Source organism: Daphnia pulex, chromosome 3, assembly GCF_021134715.1.
Source record: "Daphnia pulex isolate KAP4 chromosome 3, ASM2113471v1".
Taxonomy (NCBI): Eukaryota; Metazoa; Arthropoda; class Branchiopoda; order Diplostraca; family Daphniidae; genus Daphnia; species Daphnia pulex.
The window spans coordinates 9,021,481-9,033,417 of record NC_060019.1 but is presented as its reverse complement, the minus strand read 5'-3'; the positions used below and the strand labels follow the sequence as shown (position 1 = coordinate 9,033,417).

Here is an 11,937-nt window from a genome sequence, read left to right as displayed (position 1 = left end):
TCTGCATATTTCTTCGAGCTGCATATAATGAGGAGGAGAGGTTAATCATCAACCGGCGGGGGGCCAACTAATTGGGCGATGAGAATAATAAAAGAGCTGCAACAGAGTCAATAGACAGCTATTGCATAATTCGTTTGTGATAGAGGAGCGACGGCCCTTAAGTAGGCAATAATGAAGGCAAGAGAGCCTATATGTTGTTTAATGAAGCACTCACGATTGAAAATGAACTTGTCCAACACAAAAAGAGAATGTTGGGCGCCAAATAGAAATGGACTAGTGTGCAGTGGGTATAAATGATGGTCGACACAGCACAGCTCGCAGTATATGGGAAAATGAAATATGGCACACAGATATCTGTGTGTGTAAATACAAAAGAATAAATATATGTGCAATCTGTACAATTGTACATCTATAGAGAGAGAGAGGACCGGAGAAAGAGACCCGGAGTGTTATTGATCGGCAGCGACTAGCTGCTTTGCACTAGCTGCTGCTTCTGTATGCTGCTCTATAGAGTTTATCAAGTTCCTTATAAACCTCCCGAATCGGAAATATATGTGTATAGACCTACGTGGACAGATATTCAGGGTACACATTTGGACCATCAGCACAGATGCTGCGTCCCATGTTGCATTTATATACGTGGTCCCAACCAGTCCGAACGGATTCAATGTTGTATGCAAATGCAGACTACACGCACCTCCCAGTTGGTATTAGAGGTGTAAATAAAGCGCAGCGCTGCATGTTCTATCTATCTAAGCTAAATTGTTGATATCTGTCATCGATCCATCCACAACGAAGATTCTACACAGAATCAATGTAACTAATAATTAAGCAAAACAGGCGCTGCTGACTTTTATTTTCACGATGAAAAGATTGAAGAAAGCGTCGGTTGTGATGTAATTTTTAAGAACAGTGCTGCGTCACTAGCCGAATTCGGAGAATCTTAACTATATAGGAGCGACAACTTAATATATATAGTTAAGACGTATAGTTGTGCACTGCATATGTTTCCTTTTCTTTCTCCGAGGAAAAACAAATACATAAAAAGGAGAAGAGCAGCATCAAGCGATAAAGAAACGGCGGAGCGTGAATGAGCAGTCCGCCAGCCTAGACCGTATCGCCGATGTGCTGAATCTATCCAAACATACAAGCTCATCAGCCTTTTATTTCCTGCTGCATCTTTTTTTTCCCTCTTCTTTCTAGACTGTTATTTTCCTAGCTGTTTTCTGTTCCTTTTGATGCCCCCGGTTTATATATTGCACTTTCTGTGCGATCGCATTTTAGGTACACATCTAAAGTTCCTACTCTCTTTTTATTACGAGTTTCTTTCCTCGATACACTCCTCCGACTGGATTCTTATTTACAACGCTATTTATAGTGAATAATCTTACGAATAAAAGAAAGAACGGAATCACCATTTTCAGATTTCCACCAACATCATCCTGAGAAATGAAAATTGTGAACTAGTGCAACACTATATCTCAACAATTAACAGTAAATCGTCTGCTAGACTTTGAAACAACAATGTGTGGTTACATTCGAAAAATGTAAGAAATTTATTATTGTAATCAATACTTAGTTTAAAGTAAGAATTAATAATATTTCTTTGAGATCTTTGCCCGGTTTTATCACAGTAATGTTTGAAACAAGTAAATTGTGCACGTGATGGAGCCAAATGTTGCATTTGTCTGTCCACGTGATCAATCCGTTTTTAGTTTTGCTTGGAAAAATCGTGCATCCGTGTTCAAATTGTTTGGAAAGGTAGATGACCAAGAAATCGATTTCAAGTTTCACACTTCTTGTCATAGTGTTCGGTATGGAGCAAATTAATATGTGAGATTGAGTTATGATAATCCAACGTCTTTTCTGCTTCTTCACAAACCATTCCAGTAGAAACAATTGATTATCAAATAACATATCTTCTATCTCAAGTAATTCCTTTGTTGATAATTGTTCTTCTTTCAATTGAAAAGGTGGCACACACCTATAAAACGCTGACTAGGACCTACAGGTGCTGGTGCTGACCGTTGCCTTTGCAAATTTTACTAAAGGTAGATAGACATTATAATAATATAAAAGACATTTTATGATATATATTTTAGAAAAAAAAAATCATAAAACTAACTCTAAAGGTCCACACAGTTTTTTTAAATTAGTTTTTCTTACTAGCTGCAGCTAGCTGATATTATTTTGCTTCCAGCTGTTAGTAAACAATATTATTCATACTTATTCTTTATTTAGTTATTTTCAATATCACTAAAAGTCAATAAAGTGTTGTGTGAAAACTATTTTCAGCCTGTGACTTATTATTGATATTAAGAAGACATTTTTATCAAAGCATAAGCATAAGCTGAATATATCTGACTAAACTCTTAAATCTGTTTGCATTTCACAGAATGGCGTTACAGCCTACTTTAAGATGGTATGAAATTTGAAATTATGTAACGTAATTTCGCACACTTGCTGAATCCTTTGGTTGTATACATTCAATACATCGGATCAATATTCGGTCCTTTTTCATGAAGGTAAGCACTCAAAAACTATAATTGGGTGCGTGCATGTATGGAAGACTTTCAAAATCTATCAGCGCTGTAAGAGCTACCTTTTAGCCCCACGCCTTTTTTCAGCATGTTTTTCTATTAATTTATTGAGTTATTGGCAAGCAGAAAGCAAAACGGGATTCTGATTCCTTTAAGTTTTATTTTAGAAATATTTCATTTTGGCAACGGAATAACAAAATTTTTCAAATGTAAACAGTGCCATTGTAAAAACAAGTTTTTTGTTGATTATGACTATGCATAGTCCGTTATCAGCTATAACAGCAAAAATTCAAGGAAAATCGAAACATTTGTTGTAACCTGTAGTGGTCTGTTGCTAGTTTATTCTTGTTTCATTTATAATTTATCCTGTTTTCTAATTTTTGTCATCTTGATTTTTGTTTAAAAAATTATTTTTTTAAATAACGCAGGATGAAGACGCTCAGAAGACCACTTCGCTTAGAAGACTTTCATCTTCTACTTCACGTGTACGATTCAACAATTTCACACCTACGGTACGAATTTGGACGATCATTGCTGATGCAGTCCCTCGACAATTTTCGTTATTTATTTGATACAAGGGATGGTGAATCGTTTGATTAATGGGAATAGCGCCTTGAAATGTGAATTGCATGTATGATCTATGTGGTGAGGTTTGCAGCATGTTTTTTTTTTCTCTCTCTAAACCCTGGGAAATTGGAAAGAGACTCGAGATAATGAGAAATATAGCTGCTGACAGTGGTTAAATTTCCAACCACGCGCGGTCCCGCTGACCTCAAATGGCTGTATATGGACTGTTTGCATTCTTATTGCAAGTTCCTCAGGTGAAACGTGTTTTCCCCACCTTCAGGCCTTTCGTCGAAGTCGCTTGAATAATACAGTCTATTTTAAGTTGTCAGCTTGACGTGACGCGAAGTTGTAATGCTGCCGTTAATAGTTTATTATTTCATTTTGTTCCTTGTCTGCTGGATGGTGTTGTGGTACATTAAACTACTGTGGAAACCTGCCGGTTTTCCACCAGGTTGTTATTCTTCGTACAACTTGTTTAGAGTTTGCTTTTTCGTTAGCGACTGTTTATTTATGTTCCATTATCTTTCGTGTATCTCTCTCAGGCCCATCGGGAGTATTGAGTTTCTTAGCTCTGAACAAGCAAAATGAGCCTTTCCTTTCCAAGGCAATGCAGAAATTGTCGGCAGAGTATGGACCCGTAATAGGCCTTATCCTTCTTCACAGGAAATTCATCTGTGTTTCTAGCCGCCAGGCTGCTGTTGATGCTTTAAGCAACACGGAACTTTTGGGCAGGCCCAAATCTTTCGATTTCAATCTGCGAACCAAAGGATTGATTCGTGGTATTACATTTCAGAAGTTTGTACACGATTTTTGTGCGTTATATAACCTAAAATTGATTTCGTTTAACCCCCGCTAGGTGTCTTGATGACTGACGGGGACTTATGGAAAGAGCAGAGGCGGTTTACAATCAAACACCTGAAAGATGTTGGCGTTGGAAAATCTTCCCTTGAAGGAATGATTTTAGATGAAATTCGTGAAATGATATCCGACTTGAAAGTACTACCAATTGAGACGAAATGAAGTTTACCTTGTTATTCAATGTTTCTGCGTCGTGCCAGAATGTTGTAGATTCCTCTAATGACGGAGTAATCAAATTGGACAATGTATTCACCACTGCCGTGCTCAACATATTGTGGGTTATGGTTTCCAGTAGGCGATTCGAGCGAGGAGATCCGAAGATGGACGAACTAGCGTCTTGCATGCACGGTTTCATGCGTTTCAGCAATGGTGGACCTACTTGGTTGAGCTTAATTCCGATTTTACGCTTCATCATACCGGAACTCAGCGGTTACAACAAGCTAATGGGGTACATTAGACCCATACGTTCCTACGTCGAGGTGAGAACACCTACAATAACTAAATTGTGTTTTTTTAAATTGGGATTGGATTTTATTGTGTGCGCATTCAGGAAGAGGTTGCGGAGCACCAGAGAACCCGTCAAGCGGATTCGCCTCGCGACTTTATTGACCTTTATTTGGAAAAACTTGATGAAGAAAAGTCTAGAAATAATTCAACCTTTGATGGTATCCGATTAGATAGGAGCATGGTTATTGGTGGCCACAAAACCATGTAGACGAAAATGATTCATTAACAGTATTAATGTCATGCAGAGGAGCAGTTGTTGGCCACTATTTTTGACATTTTTGTTGCCGGATCGGAGACGACGAGCCACACACTCGGATTCTCCCTGCTCTTTATGATATTTCACCCGAAAATTCAGAAAAAAGTTCAAGACGAGATTGATGAAATCCTACAAGGAAGAGCACCATCTCTTGCAGATAGAGGAAGGTAATTCCATCAAATAAAAGAGTCAAAACCGCCTTCATCCTTTAACAAATTATATCAATATCATTATCACACCCATTTTTGCATTTCTTTAATATTGGTCCTTGTTTTTTTGGTTTTTATTGAGCAATTGATCCTTGAATTCTACATAATATAGATTACCGTATACGGAAGCTACGCTCCAGGAAATCCAAAGACTTGGGGTAGTAGCTCCAGTTACGATACCCCACGTAGCGGAAAAGGACACGAAATGTCAAGGATATGTCATACCAAAGGTTTGTTAACCCTTCATATTTTTTTCTTTTCTTTTTCTTTAATTATTATCCGTTGATTATTTTTATCCAGAAAGCAGTGGTATTTATCAATCTCTGGGCCATTAACAACGATCCTGAAATTTGGCCAGAACCAACTAAATTTCTCCCGGAAAGACATTTGAATGATGCTGGGGAATTTGTCAAGTCGGAAAAGATGTTAAACTTCAGTCTCGGTAACTATTACCTAACATATTTTAAATAGTTCTTTGCTGTATTTCCGGTTTCACTTCAGGTAAACGAAGCTGCATTGGAGAAACGCTTGCGCGGAATTCTCTTTTTCTCTTCTTCACATCCTTCATGCAACACTTTCACTTTGAATTTCCCAATCACAGAGATATGGACTATGAGTTGCCTTCTCTTGAACCAATTCCCGGCTTGACATTGGCTCCTCGCCCATGCTTTGCCCGTGTAATCAAAAGATCAGTGTAATACTGTATGCATTTTTTTTAGTCCGGTGCCAGTGGATGATGGGGAATAGGACAGAAAAAATAAGATACGAGTTTAAAACTTTAGCCGTAATTTTAAAAATCATTGACGATATTTCATGACAATTCATAACGGACTTCGAAATAGAACTACCCCTCCTTATTATTCGTTTATTAAAAACAATTAAAATATATGAAACTGAAGTCAGATTATAAAATTGTAAGCGCCAACCGCAGATAAAGTGGTTCTAGTGTTCAACTGTAGTGTGCAGCGCTATGCAGTGAGTGACTCAGATAGTTCGTTATCGATTTGGATCACGTGACTGATAACGAAAGTGGCAACGTTGTTACAATCAGAATCAGTCGCACTGCGCTGCGTTTGACAAGAGTCGTGAGTGAGAAATTTAGAATATTGTTTTCAATACCAGATTGGACGTCACAGTCAAGTTCCTTTATTCCCATTAAATTTTATTGCTGAATTCATTAGTTCATCATCGGACACGATGAAACGTGCAGCAAATTGCTTGTTTGCGGGATTTGTTGTCCTAGCCCTTGGTTCTATTGTTTCTGGTATGGAAAACAATATTATCATTTCCAAGGGTTACGTCAGCAAGCTTTGCATTGATCGCTGCCAATCATCGGTAATGACACTCTATATTCCTTAAATAATATTTGTAATAAGAAATATCCATAGGATTTATGGCTCTTGACTATGCAATTTTTATACTTATCATGTGATTAAAGTCCTATTGTGTTTATGTTTGACTGGCAACAAAAGAAATTATTTAATACCCAGTAACAATTTTCTTTTAAGTTGTGAATATTTTATAAAATATGCCCTGATTACATCTTTAATAGTGTGTGGAATATATATATATACTATTTTTAGAACTGCCTGAACATTTAGATCAGAATTAATAGTTGTACTATAGTATGCAAATACTCAATTTATGTTTCTTTATGTTGCAGGAAACAGAATTGGTTGAGGATTGTGAAAGAGGCTGCCGTTTTTTTGAATATGCTGAAACAGCAGACCTGGTGGATTTTAATGAAACTGCATTCCATCTTCTGTGTGTGAGCAGTAAGTGCATTTCTTTGTTTAATTAGATTTATAAAGATTTTTATTTTAAGTGTTTGGGTAACTATATTGACTTTTGTTTCAGATTGCAATGAAGCCTATGTTGTTGAAAAAAATCGTGGTGTCTGTGTTTCTGGTTGTAATTTTGCCAAAAAAGAAGTTGACAATATCATGGAGGTGACTTTCTGTTTTTTGTACAAAAGTAATTATCTGAAATTTTAACTGACAAATGCAAATGGTTCATTAGATGAGTCACCACCTGCTAGAAGAAGCTGAAAAGCAGATGAATTTCCTAAATTCAATCATTGGTATGGTTTCCTCCACATTCTGGTCCACAGAGGACAATGAAAATGGTAATTCAATTTTAATTAAATTAGGAAAAGTCCATAATGTATAGTTTAATTGCATTCTGTAGATGTTCCTAAAGATCTCCAACAACATTCGCGCGTCTCTGGTCAACTTTTGGACCTTTTAGGTGACATCCCTACCCGTGGAAATAAACTGGATGACAAGTTTTCTGCAGGAGATGTGGAAATTATTAACTTGATGGGAGATGATATGTCATCTGTTGACCCAGCCGAAATGACTCTCTGCGCCACTCGCTTGTGGCTACATCGTCTATCCTTTATCCTGATCGTGATGGGATCAATTTCCTTGCTATTTATTAGCATTTTCTATTTGCTTGCCTTCATGAAACACAAGAAAGTATGTTTTTGTCTCATGCTGGAACATATTGAGAATGTTTTCTGATCCATTTCTTAAATATTGCAGTCCAAGGAAATTCAAGAAACCACCGATGATACCGGAGATTTGACCAGTTTAAATCCTCCTAGTTATGAAACATTGATCAAGAGCGGATACATCGTGGAAGCCGACAACTACATGGCTCCTCCTCTCAACGACGAGAAAAAGGAAAAAATATTCGCGGCTTGAACGTGATTTGTATTATCACTATTCCTTTTCGTGACGTAGATTTTTTTCTTTCGTTTTTGAAAAACATTCGTACCCTTATTAAAGATATAAAAAAAAGCCATTCTTCGTCTGTCCAGGGTGACGGCGCCATTTATTCATTGATTTCTTTCGTGTTAGTCAATTTTTTCACGCTTCAATTACACTGCGCTTTTTTTTCTTCTTCAGTTACTTGGATGGGAAGTCTTGTCGGTGTCCGCCAAGTTTTCACTTTAGTCTTGACTTTTTGTCCGGTACATCAACAAACAAATAAATATACAATCCTTCTTTCTTATCCTTTATAGTAAGATTTGGCTACTAGGTGAACAGTGTAAGGTTCTGTGATTCACTTCGTGTTCCATCTGATTGGGGATTTTTTTATCGTGGTTATTGTTTTAAAAGAAATATACCGGATAACGATATCACAGGCCTTTCGTAATCTCCATTTAATGAGAACCGTAAACAGTTATCCTGTTTCACTGTGTTCCGTTCAGGGCATTAAACAGCTGTACGTGTAAAGGACTAAAGTTCCACTGTGGTGTGTGTAAGGGGAAATTTATTCCCATTGTTTTTTCACCGTCATGCAAGCTAACTGTATGTTTACACGTACGAAACAAGAACGAAGCTGTGGGCTGTGTGTTTTGAGAAAAATAATTTTACTTAAATAAATAAGGCGCCAATTTTCAAATTTCAGAGTCCTCTGGCGGCCGTTAAATTTCAAGGACAGACTAGAAGAGTAAGAACTAAGAAGACTACACACACACAGGCAAGTGTGTAAAACGAGCGTTTCGAAGTTTGCTTTTCGCCTTTTCGGTTGTTTTGGGATGCTTGCCAAGAATTAAAATACTCTAAAAGTCTAATGCAAAGAACTAGTGCAACGAGTTGATCTCCTCAAATAGATCTGTGCTAGGAAATTTGGCGATAAAGCATTCTTTATACAGATACACATTATGGAATCTTCAACTAGTTACAGTGCAGAACTTAAAGAAAATAATGAACGTGGAAAATTTCGCGAAGCTACTGTTGACCTTATTGCTGGCTCACTTGGTAAAACTAAAATTTGTGTTTACATTGGTAATTACGTTATTCAACTACTTTTTTTAATAGGTGGGGCAGCCAATGTTTTTGTTGGGCAATCACTGGACACTGTGAAAGTCAAAATGCAAACATTCCCAGGTTAGTATTTCATCAACATTAATTTCACATTATAATCCTTTGTATTTACATGTTTCTTCATTTGCAGCCTTATACAACAATATGTTTAGTTGTTTCAAGACTACGTTTGCAAATGATGGTATAAGGGGACTCTACGCTGGAACTGTTCCAGCTTTGGCAGCTAACATTGCTGAAAATTCTGTTCTCTTTGCTGGATATGGAGTTTGTCAAAAAGCAGTGGCTTGGGCTATTGATACCCCTGTAAAATTCACACATTATAAAAATCAGACCTGCCAAATCTTGCTAATAATATGGTGTTATATGTTTTCTTCCATTACAGAATGTACAAGATCTTAGCCCTTTGGCTAATGCCTCTGCTGGTTTCTTTGCAGCATTCTTTTCCTCACTTACTTTGTGTCCTACTGAATTAGTAAAATGCAGACTGCAAGCACTGCAGGAGTCACAAAGCCTTGCTAAGAATGGCAAAACTAAGGTTTGCAAAAGGCTTATTTACAAATTACTTCTACTAATAGTGATCAAAACATCTTTATTTCAGGTAAAATCTGTGGGCCCATGGATGATAACAAGAGAAATTATTAAAAATGAGGGTTTTAAGGGAATGTTTCGCGGCCTTGTCCCAACTTTTGCCAGAGAAATGCCAGGTATAATAAAATAAGCTCAACTATCTTGCATCAGCTTTATATGAATGATTAAAATCATCTTTTCTTAGGATATTTCTGTTTCTTTGGCGGGTATGAGCTGTGTCGACACTTACTCACTCCACCTGGAAAATCAAAGGATGAAATTGGTATTCTTATACTAACTACATTATAGCAGATTTCTATGATAAAGTGGCTCAGGGAAGTAATTATCATTTTCCAATTGCAAGGTGCCATAAGGACGATTATTTGCGGTGGCGTAGGTGGAATATCTTTGTGGGTCGCGATTTTTCCTTTCGATGTAATCAAAAGCCGAGTGCAAGTGAGCAATACAGCTTCACAGCCCATGATGAAGATGCTCTTCCATATTGCACGGACGGAAGGTGACCTTTCGTTTGCTTTTATTCTGAAAACATTTTATTAACATATTGTTCGTTATAGGTGTAATGGCCTTGTACAACGGACTCGGTCCAACAGTTATTAGAACTTTTCCCGGAACAGGAGCGTTATTCTTGGCGTATGAGACTAGCCGCAAAGTCATGAACGAATTCTTCGACAAAATGTAGAGAACAAATCAAAATAACACTGCATTTTAGGATCAAATCGAGTTAAGAAGTTAAGGCAACAATTTTTTTATAATGCATTTTATATATTAATTATATTGTAGTTTAAATGCTTGTTAAACTATTGAGATACATTAAAAATAATTAAGGTTTACTGTTGCTCAATCGTGTAATACACATTTTGTTACGAAATTATTATTTAAAACAAAGTTTAAAGGATGTAATAAAAAATAATTCTTACATCATATTAGCAAAGCTATCTTCCAGGAAACGCTTATAAATTGCCATGAATTTAGCAACAAAAGCCTCAATATGAAAGATAACTTTACTTCCAAGGCAAAGGCGATGTTCATAGTAAGCTGCCATTGAAGTTACTTCAGCTTTTAATTGACCATCACAGTTTTTCAGAATTTCTTTGAGCAGTTTCTAAACAAAAATCAACGTTAATAATTTGGAGAACAATGATTTGTTTGTTTATATCACCTTAATGATCATTTCCGGGGCAATGCAGTGAGATAGAAGTTCATAGATTCTTCCTCGTACTTCCAGCAACGCTTTAGGACTTTGTTCAGAAACCATCTTTTGTCCTGTTTCTCGAAGATAAACTTCCCAATCCGGTTCAACTATCTCTTGTTTAACACTGAAAGGATACCTGAAATTTAAATATAATATAGGATCATTAAGAAAAATAATATGCAAGCTATTGCAAAGATAAATGAAAAACTTACTGCTGTACTTTACATGCCTCTAACATTAACAGAGCTCTCCTTAAATTACGTTCAGATCTCTCTGCAATACGAATGGCAAAATCGGCGGGCAAGGTAATCCCTTCTTTCTTACTAACCATCTGTTTCCAGATGAAAAATGTAAAGCAAGTTTGCTTTTGAATGTTTAACCACAGTTTTATATCTAAAATCTAATCGTAATAACCTGCAAAACTTTAATTATGTCATCTTGGCTAGGGGCTGGAACTCTTATGGCAAGACATCTGCTTTGAAGTGGTGCAATTATTTTTGAAGTTGAATTTGCACACAGGATCAAGCGACAGGTAGTCATGTACTTTTCCATGGTTCTCCTGAGAGCATGTTGGGCATCCTTGGTTAATTTGTCAACCTCAGTCAGTATAACAACTAGAAATAAGCATTTAGTCTAAAGGTTAAAGGAACATTTACATTAGTTAAATCTAGAGAAGGAAATACCTTTGAATTCTCTTTGACCACCAATATCTAATTGTTGTGCTTGAGCAATGTTCTTGATCATTTCTTGGATAACAATTCTGTCATAGATCCCTGCATCATTTGGATTAACTTCAATATGATAGTTGCTTGCGACTGTCATGACTTCTATTTTCTTGTTGGATGGGGTCTGTTAGAAAATAATTAAATCAACATTAAAACAGTTCAACATTAAGCATTTTTTATCCTTATACTGTAAAATTCTGATGCTCCATACGCAGCTTCTCCACTCCAGGTCCATAAAGTTCTCTCAGGAGTGCTTATTATGACATAATAGTTATGTGATAATTTCTTTTGGAAACATGTAATAATACTCATTACCTGATACTCGTGTTTTCTTTCCTGCTCCAGGTGGGCCATAGATAAGCAAATGAGGGAAATTACCTTTGGTTACCATTTTTTGCAAGCGTTCTCCTTGTTCAAGGTGAAAGTCTAGTTTTGCAAGTGTGTTAGGACGATATTTATCAACCCAAAGACTCATTTTAAATCAGTTTTAGTTTATCAATCTTAACAAGAGATTTTTCCAACAAAGTTAAGATATGTTTTAAACGGGTGAAAACGAGAAAAATGTAAGTAAACAAAAAAAGACGTCCAGTACTGGCAGAGTGGCAGACGATTTCTGCTGTTCTTTCGCGCCACAAAACCGCGATGTTGCCATTATGTTCATA

The 11,937-nt window shown here is 36.7% G+C and overlaps 4 protein-coding genes across 9 annotated transcripts; 3 read left to right on the top strand and 1 right to left on the bottom strand.

Annotated features, from left to right (window-relative positions):
* Positions 1-1,494: 1,494 nt before the first annotated feature.
* LOC124190261 (methyl farnesoate epoxidase-like) lies at positions 1,495-5,794 on the top strand. Of its 6 annotated transcripts, none has more exons than XM_046582873.1 (13): positions 1,517-1,761; positions 1,974-2,051; positions 2,396-2,525; positions 2,969-3,052; positions 3,119-3,558; positions 3,650-3,886; positions 3,964-4,103; positions 4,166-4,444; positions 4,516-4,630; positions 4,718-4,895; positions 5,050-5,167; positions 5,238-5,379; positions 5,439-5,794. In XM_046582873.1, exons 5-13 carry the CDS (start codon positions 3,459-3,461, stop codon positions 5,633-5,635), a joined length of 1,506 nt encoding a protein of 501 aa, XP_046438829.1. In that variant the 5' UTR covers positions 1,517-1,761; positions 1,974-2,051; positions 2,396-2,525; positions 2,969-3,052; positions 3,119-3,458; the 3' UTR covers positions 5,636-5,794. The 6 variants fall into 6 exon arrangements, with proteins under 6 accessions (XP_046438830.1, XP_046438829.1, XP_046438828.1 ...); XM_046582871.1 differs by having other exon boundaries at positions 1,533-1,547; XM_046582874.1 differs by having other exon boundaries at positions 1,495-1,547; positions 2,969-3,558.
* Positions 5,795-5,823: 29 nt separating this feature from the next.
* On the top strand, positions 5,824-8,082 carry LOC124190264. The gene is made up of 6 exons (XM_046582879.1): positions 5,824-6,272; positions 6,601-6,712; positions 6,795-6,886; positions 6,957-7,062; positions 7,125-7,414; positions 7,481-8,082. Exons 1-6 carry the CDS (start codon positions 6,135-6,137, stop codon positions 7,640-7,642), a joined length of 900 nt encoding a protein of 299 aa, XP_046438835.1. The 5' UTR covers positions 5,824-6,134; the 3' UTR covers positions 7,643-8,082.
* A 301-nt stretch (positions 8,083-8,383) lies between these two features.
* LOC124190263 (mitochondrial ornithine transporter 1-like) lies at positions 8,384-10,226 on the top strand. Its single transcript, XM_046582878.1, has 8 exons — positions 8,384-8,704; positions 8,765-8,833; positions 8,901-9,073; positions 9,153-9,305; positions 9,369-9,474; positions 9,543-9,620; positions 9,702-9,854; positions 9,913-10,226. The coding sequence occupies exons 1-8, from the start codon at positions 8,608-8,610 to the stop codon at positions 10,035-10,037; spliced, it is 954 nt and encodes a 317-aa protein (XP_046438834.1). The 5' UTR covers positions 8,384-8,607; the 3' UTR covers positions 10,038-10,226.
* LOC124190262 (replication factor C subunit 3-like) lies at positions 10,185-11,890 on the bottom strand. The gene is made up of 7 exons (XM_046582877.1): positions 11,591-11,890; positions 11,464-11,528; positions 11,234-11,399; positions 10,965-11,164; positions 10,763-10,881; positions 10,518-10,686; positions 10,185-10,460 (listed from the first exon to the last, which is right to left on the bottom strand). The coding sequence occupies exons 1-7, from the start codon at positions 11,748-11,750 to the stop codon at positions 10,272-10,274; spliced, it is 1,068 nt and encodes a 355-aa protein (XP_046438833.1). The 5' UTR covers positions 11,751-11,890; the 3' UTR covers positions 10,185-10,271.
* Between the last annotated feature and the right edge of the window lie 47 nt (positions 11,891-11,937).

What these genes read in the sequence shown, in the direction of transcription:
- LOC124190261 (XM_046582874.1), top strand. Translation starts at nt 3,459, where the DNA reads ATGCTGCCGTTAATAGTTTATTATTTCATTTTGTTCCTTGTCTGCTGG. An exon ending in AAATGATATCCGACTTGAAA is followed by an intron (nt 4,104 to 4,165) that starts GTACTACCAATT and finishes GCGTCGTGCCAG; the next exon opens with AATGTTGTAGATTCCTCTAA. An exon ending in CCATACGTTCCTACGTCGAG is followed by an intron (nt 4,445 to 4,515) that starts GTGAGAACACCT and finishes GTGCGCATTCAG; the next exon opens with GAAGAGGTTGCGGAGCACCA.
- LOC124190264 (XM_046582879.1), top strand. Translation starts at nt 6,135, where the DNA reads ATGAAACGTGCAGCAAATTGCTTGTTTGCGGGATTTGTTGTCCTAGCC. An exon ending in CCATCTTCTGTGTGTGAGCA is followed by an intron (nt 6,713 to 6,794) that starts GTAAGTGCATTT and finishes CTTTTGTTTCAG; the next exon opens with ATTGCAATGAAGCCTATGTT. An exon ending in CACAGAGGACAATGAAAATG is followed by an intron (nt 7,063 to 7,124) that starts GTAATTCAATTT and finishes TGCATTCTGTAG; the next exon opens with ATGTTCCTAAAGATCTCCAA.
- LOC124190263 (XM_046582878.1), top strand. Translation starts at nt 8,608, where the DNA reads ATGGAATCTTCAACTAGTTACAGTGCAGAACTTAAAGAAAATAATGAA. An exon ending in CTTGGGCTATTGATACCCCT is followed by an intron (nt 9,074 to 9,152) that starts GTAAAATTCACA and finishes CTTCCATTACAG; the next exon opens with AATGTACAAGATCTTAGCCC. An exon ending in AAAATCAAAGGATGAAATTG is followed by an intron (nt 9,621 to 9,701) that starts GTATTCTTATAC and finishes TCCAATTGCAAG; the next exon opens with GTGCCATAAGGACGATTATT.
- LOC124190262 (XM_046582877.1), bottom strand. Translation starts at nt 11,750, where the DNA reads ATGAGTCTTTGGGTTGATAAATATCGTCCTAACACACTTGCAAAACTA. An exon ending in ACATAATTAAAGTTTTGCAG is followed by an intron (nt 10,882 to 10,964) that starts GTTATTACGATT and finishes ATCTGGAAACAG; the next exon opens with ATGGTTAGTAAGAAAGAAGG. An exon ending in CCCCGGAAATGATCATTAAG is followed by an intron (nt 10,461 to 10,517) that starts GTGATATAAACA and finishes ATTTTTGTTTAG; the next exon opens with AAACTGCTCAAAGAAATTCT.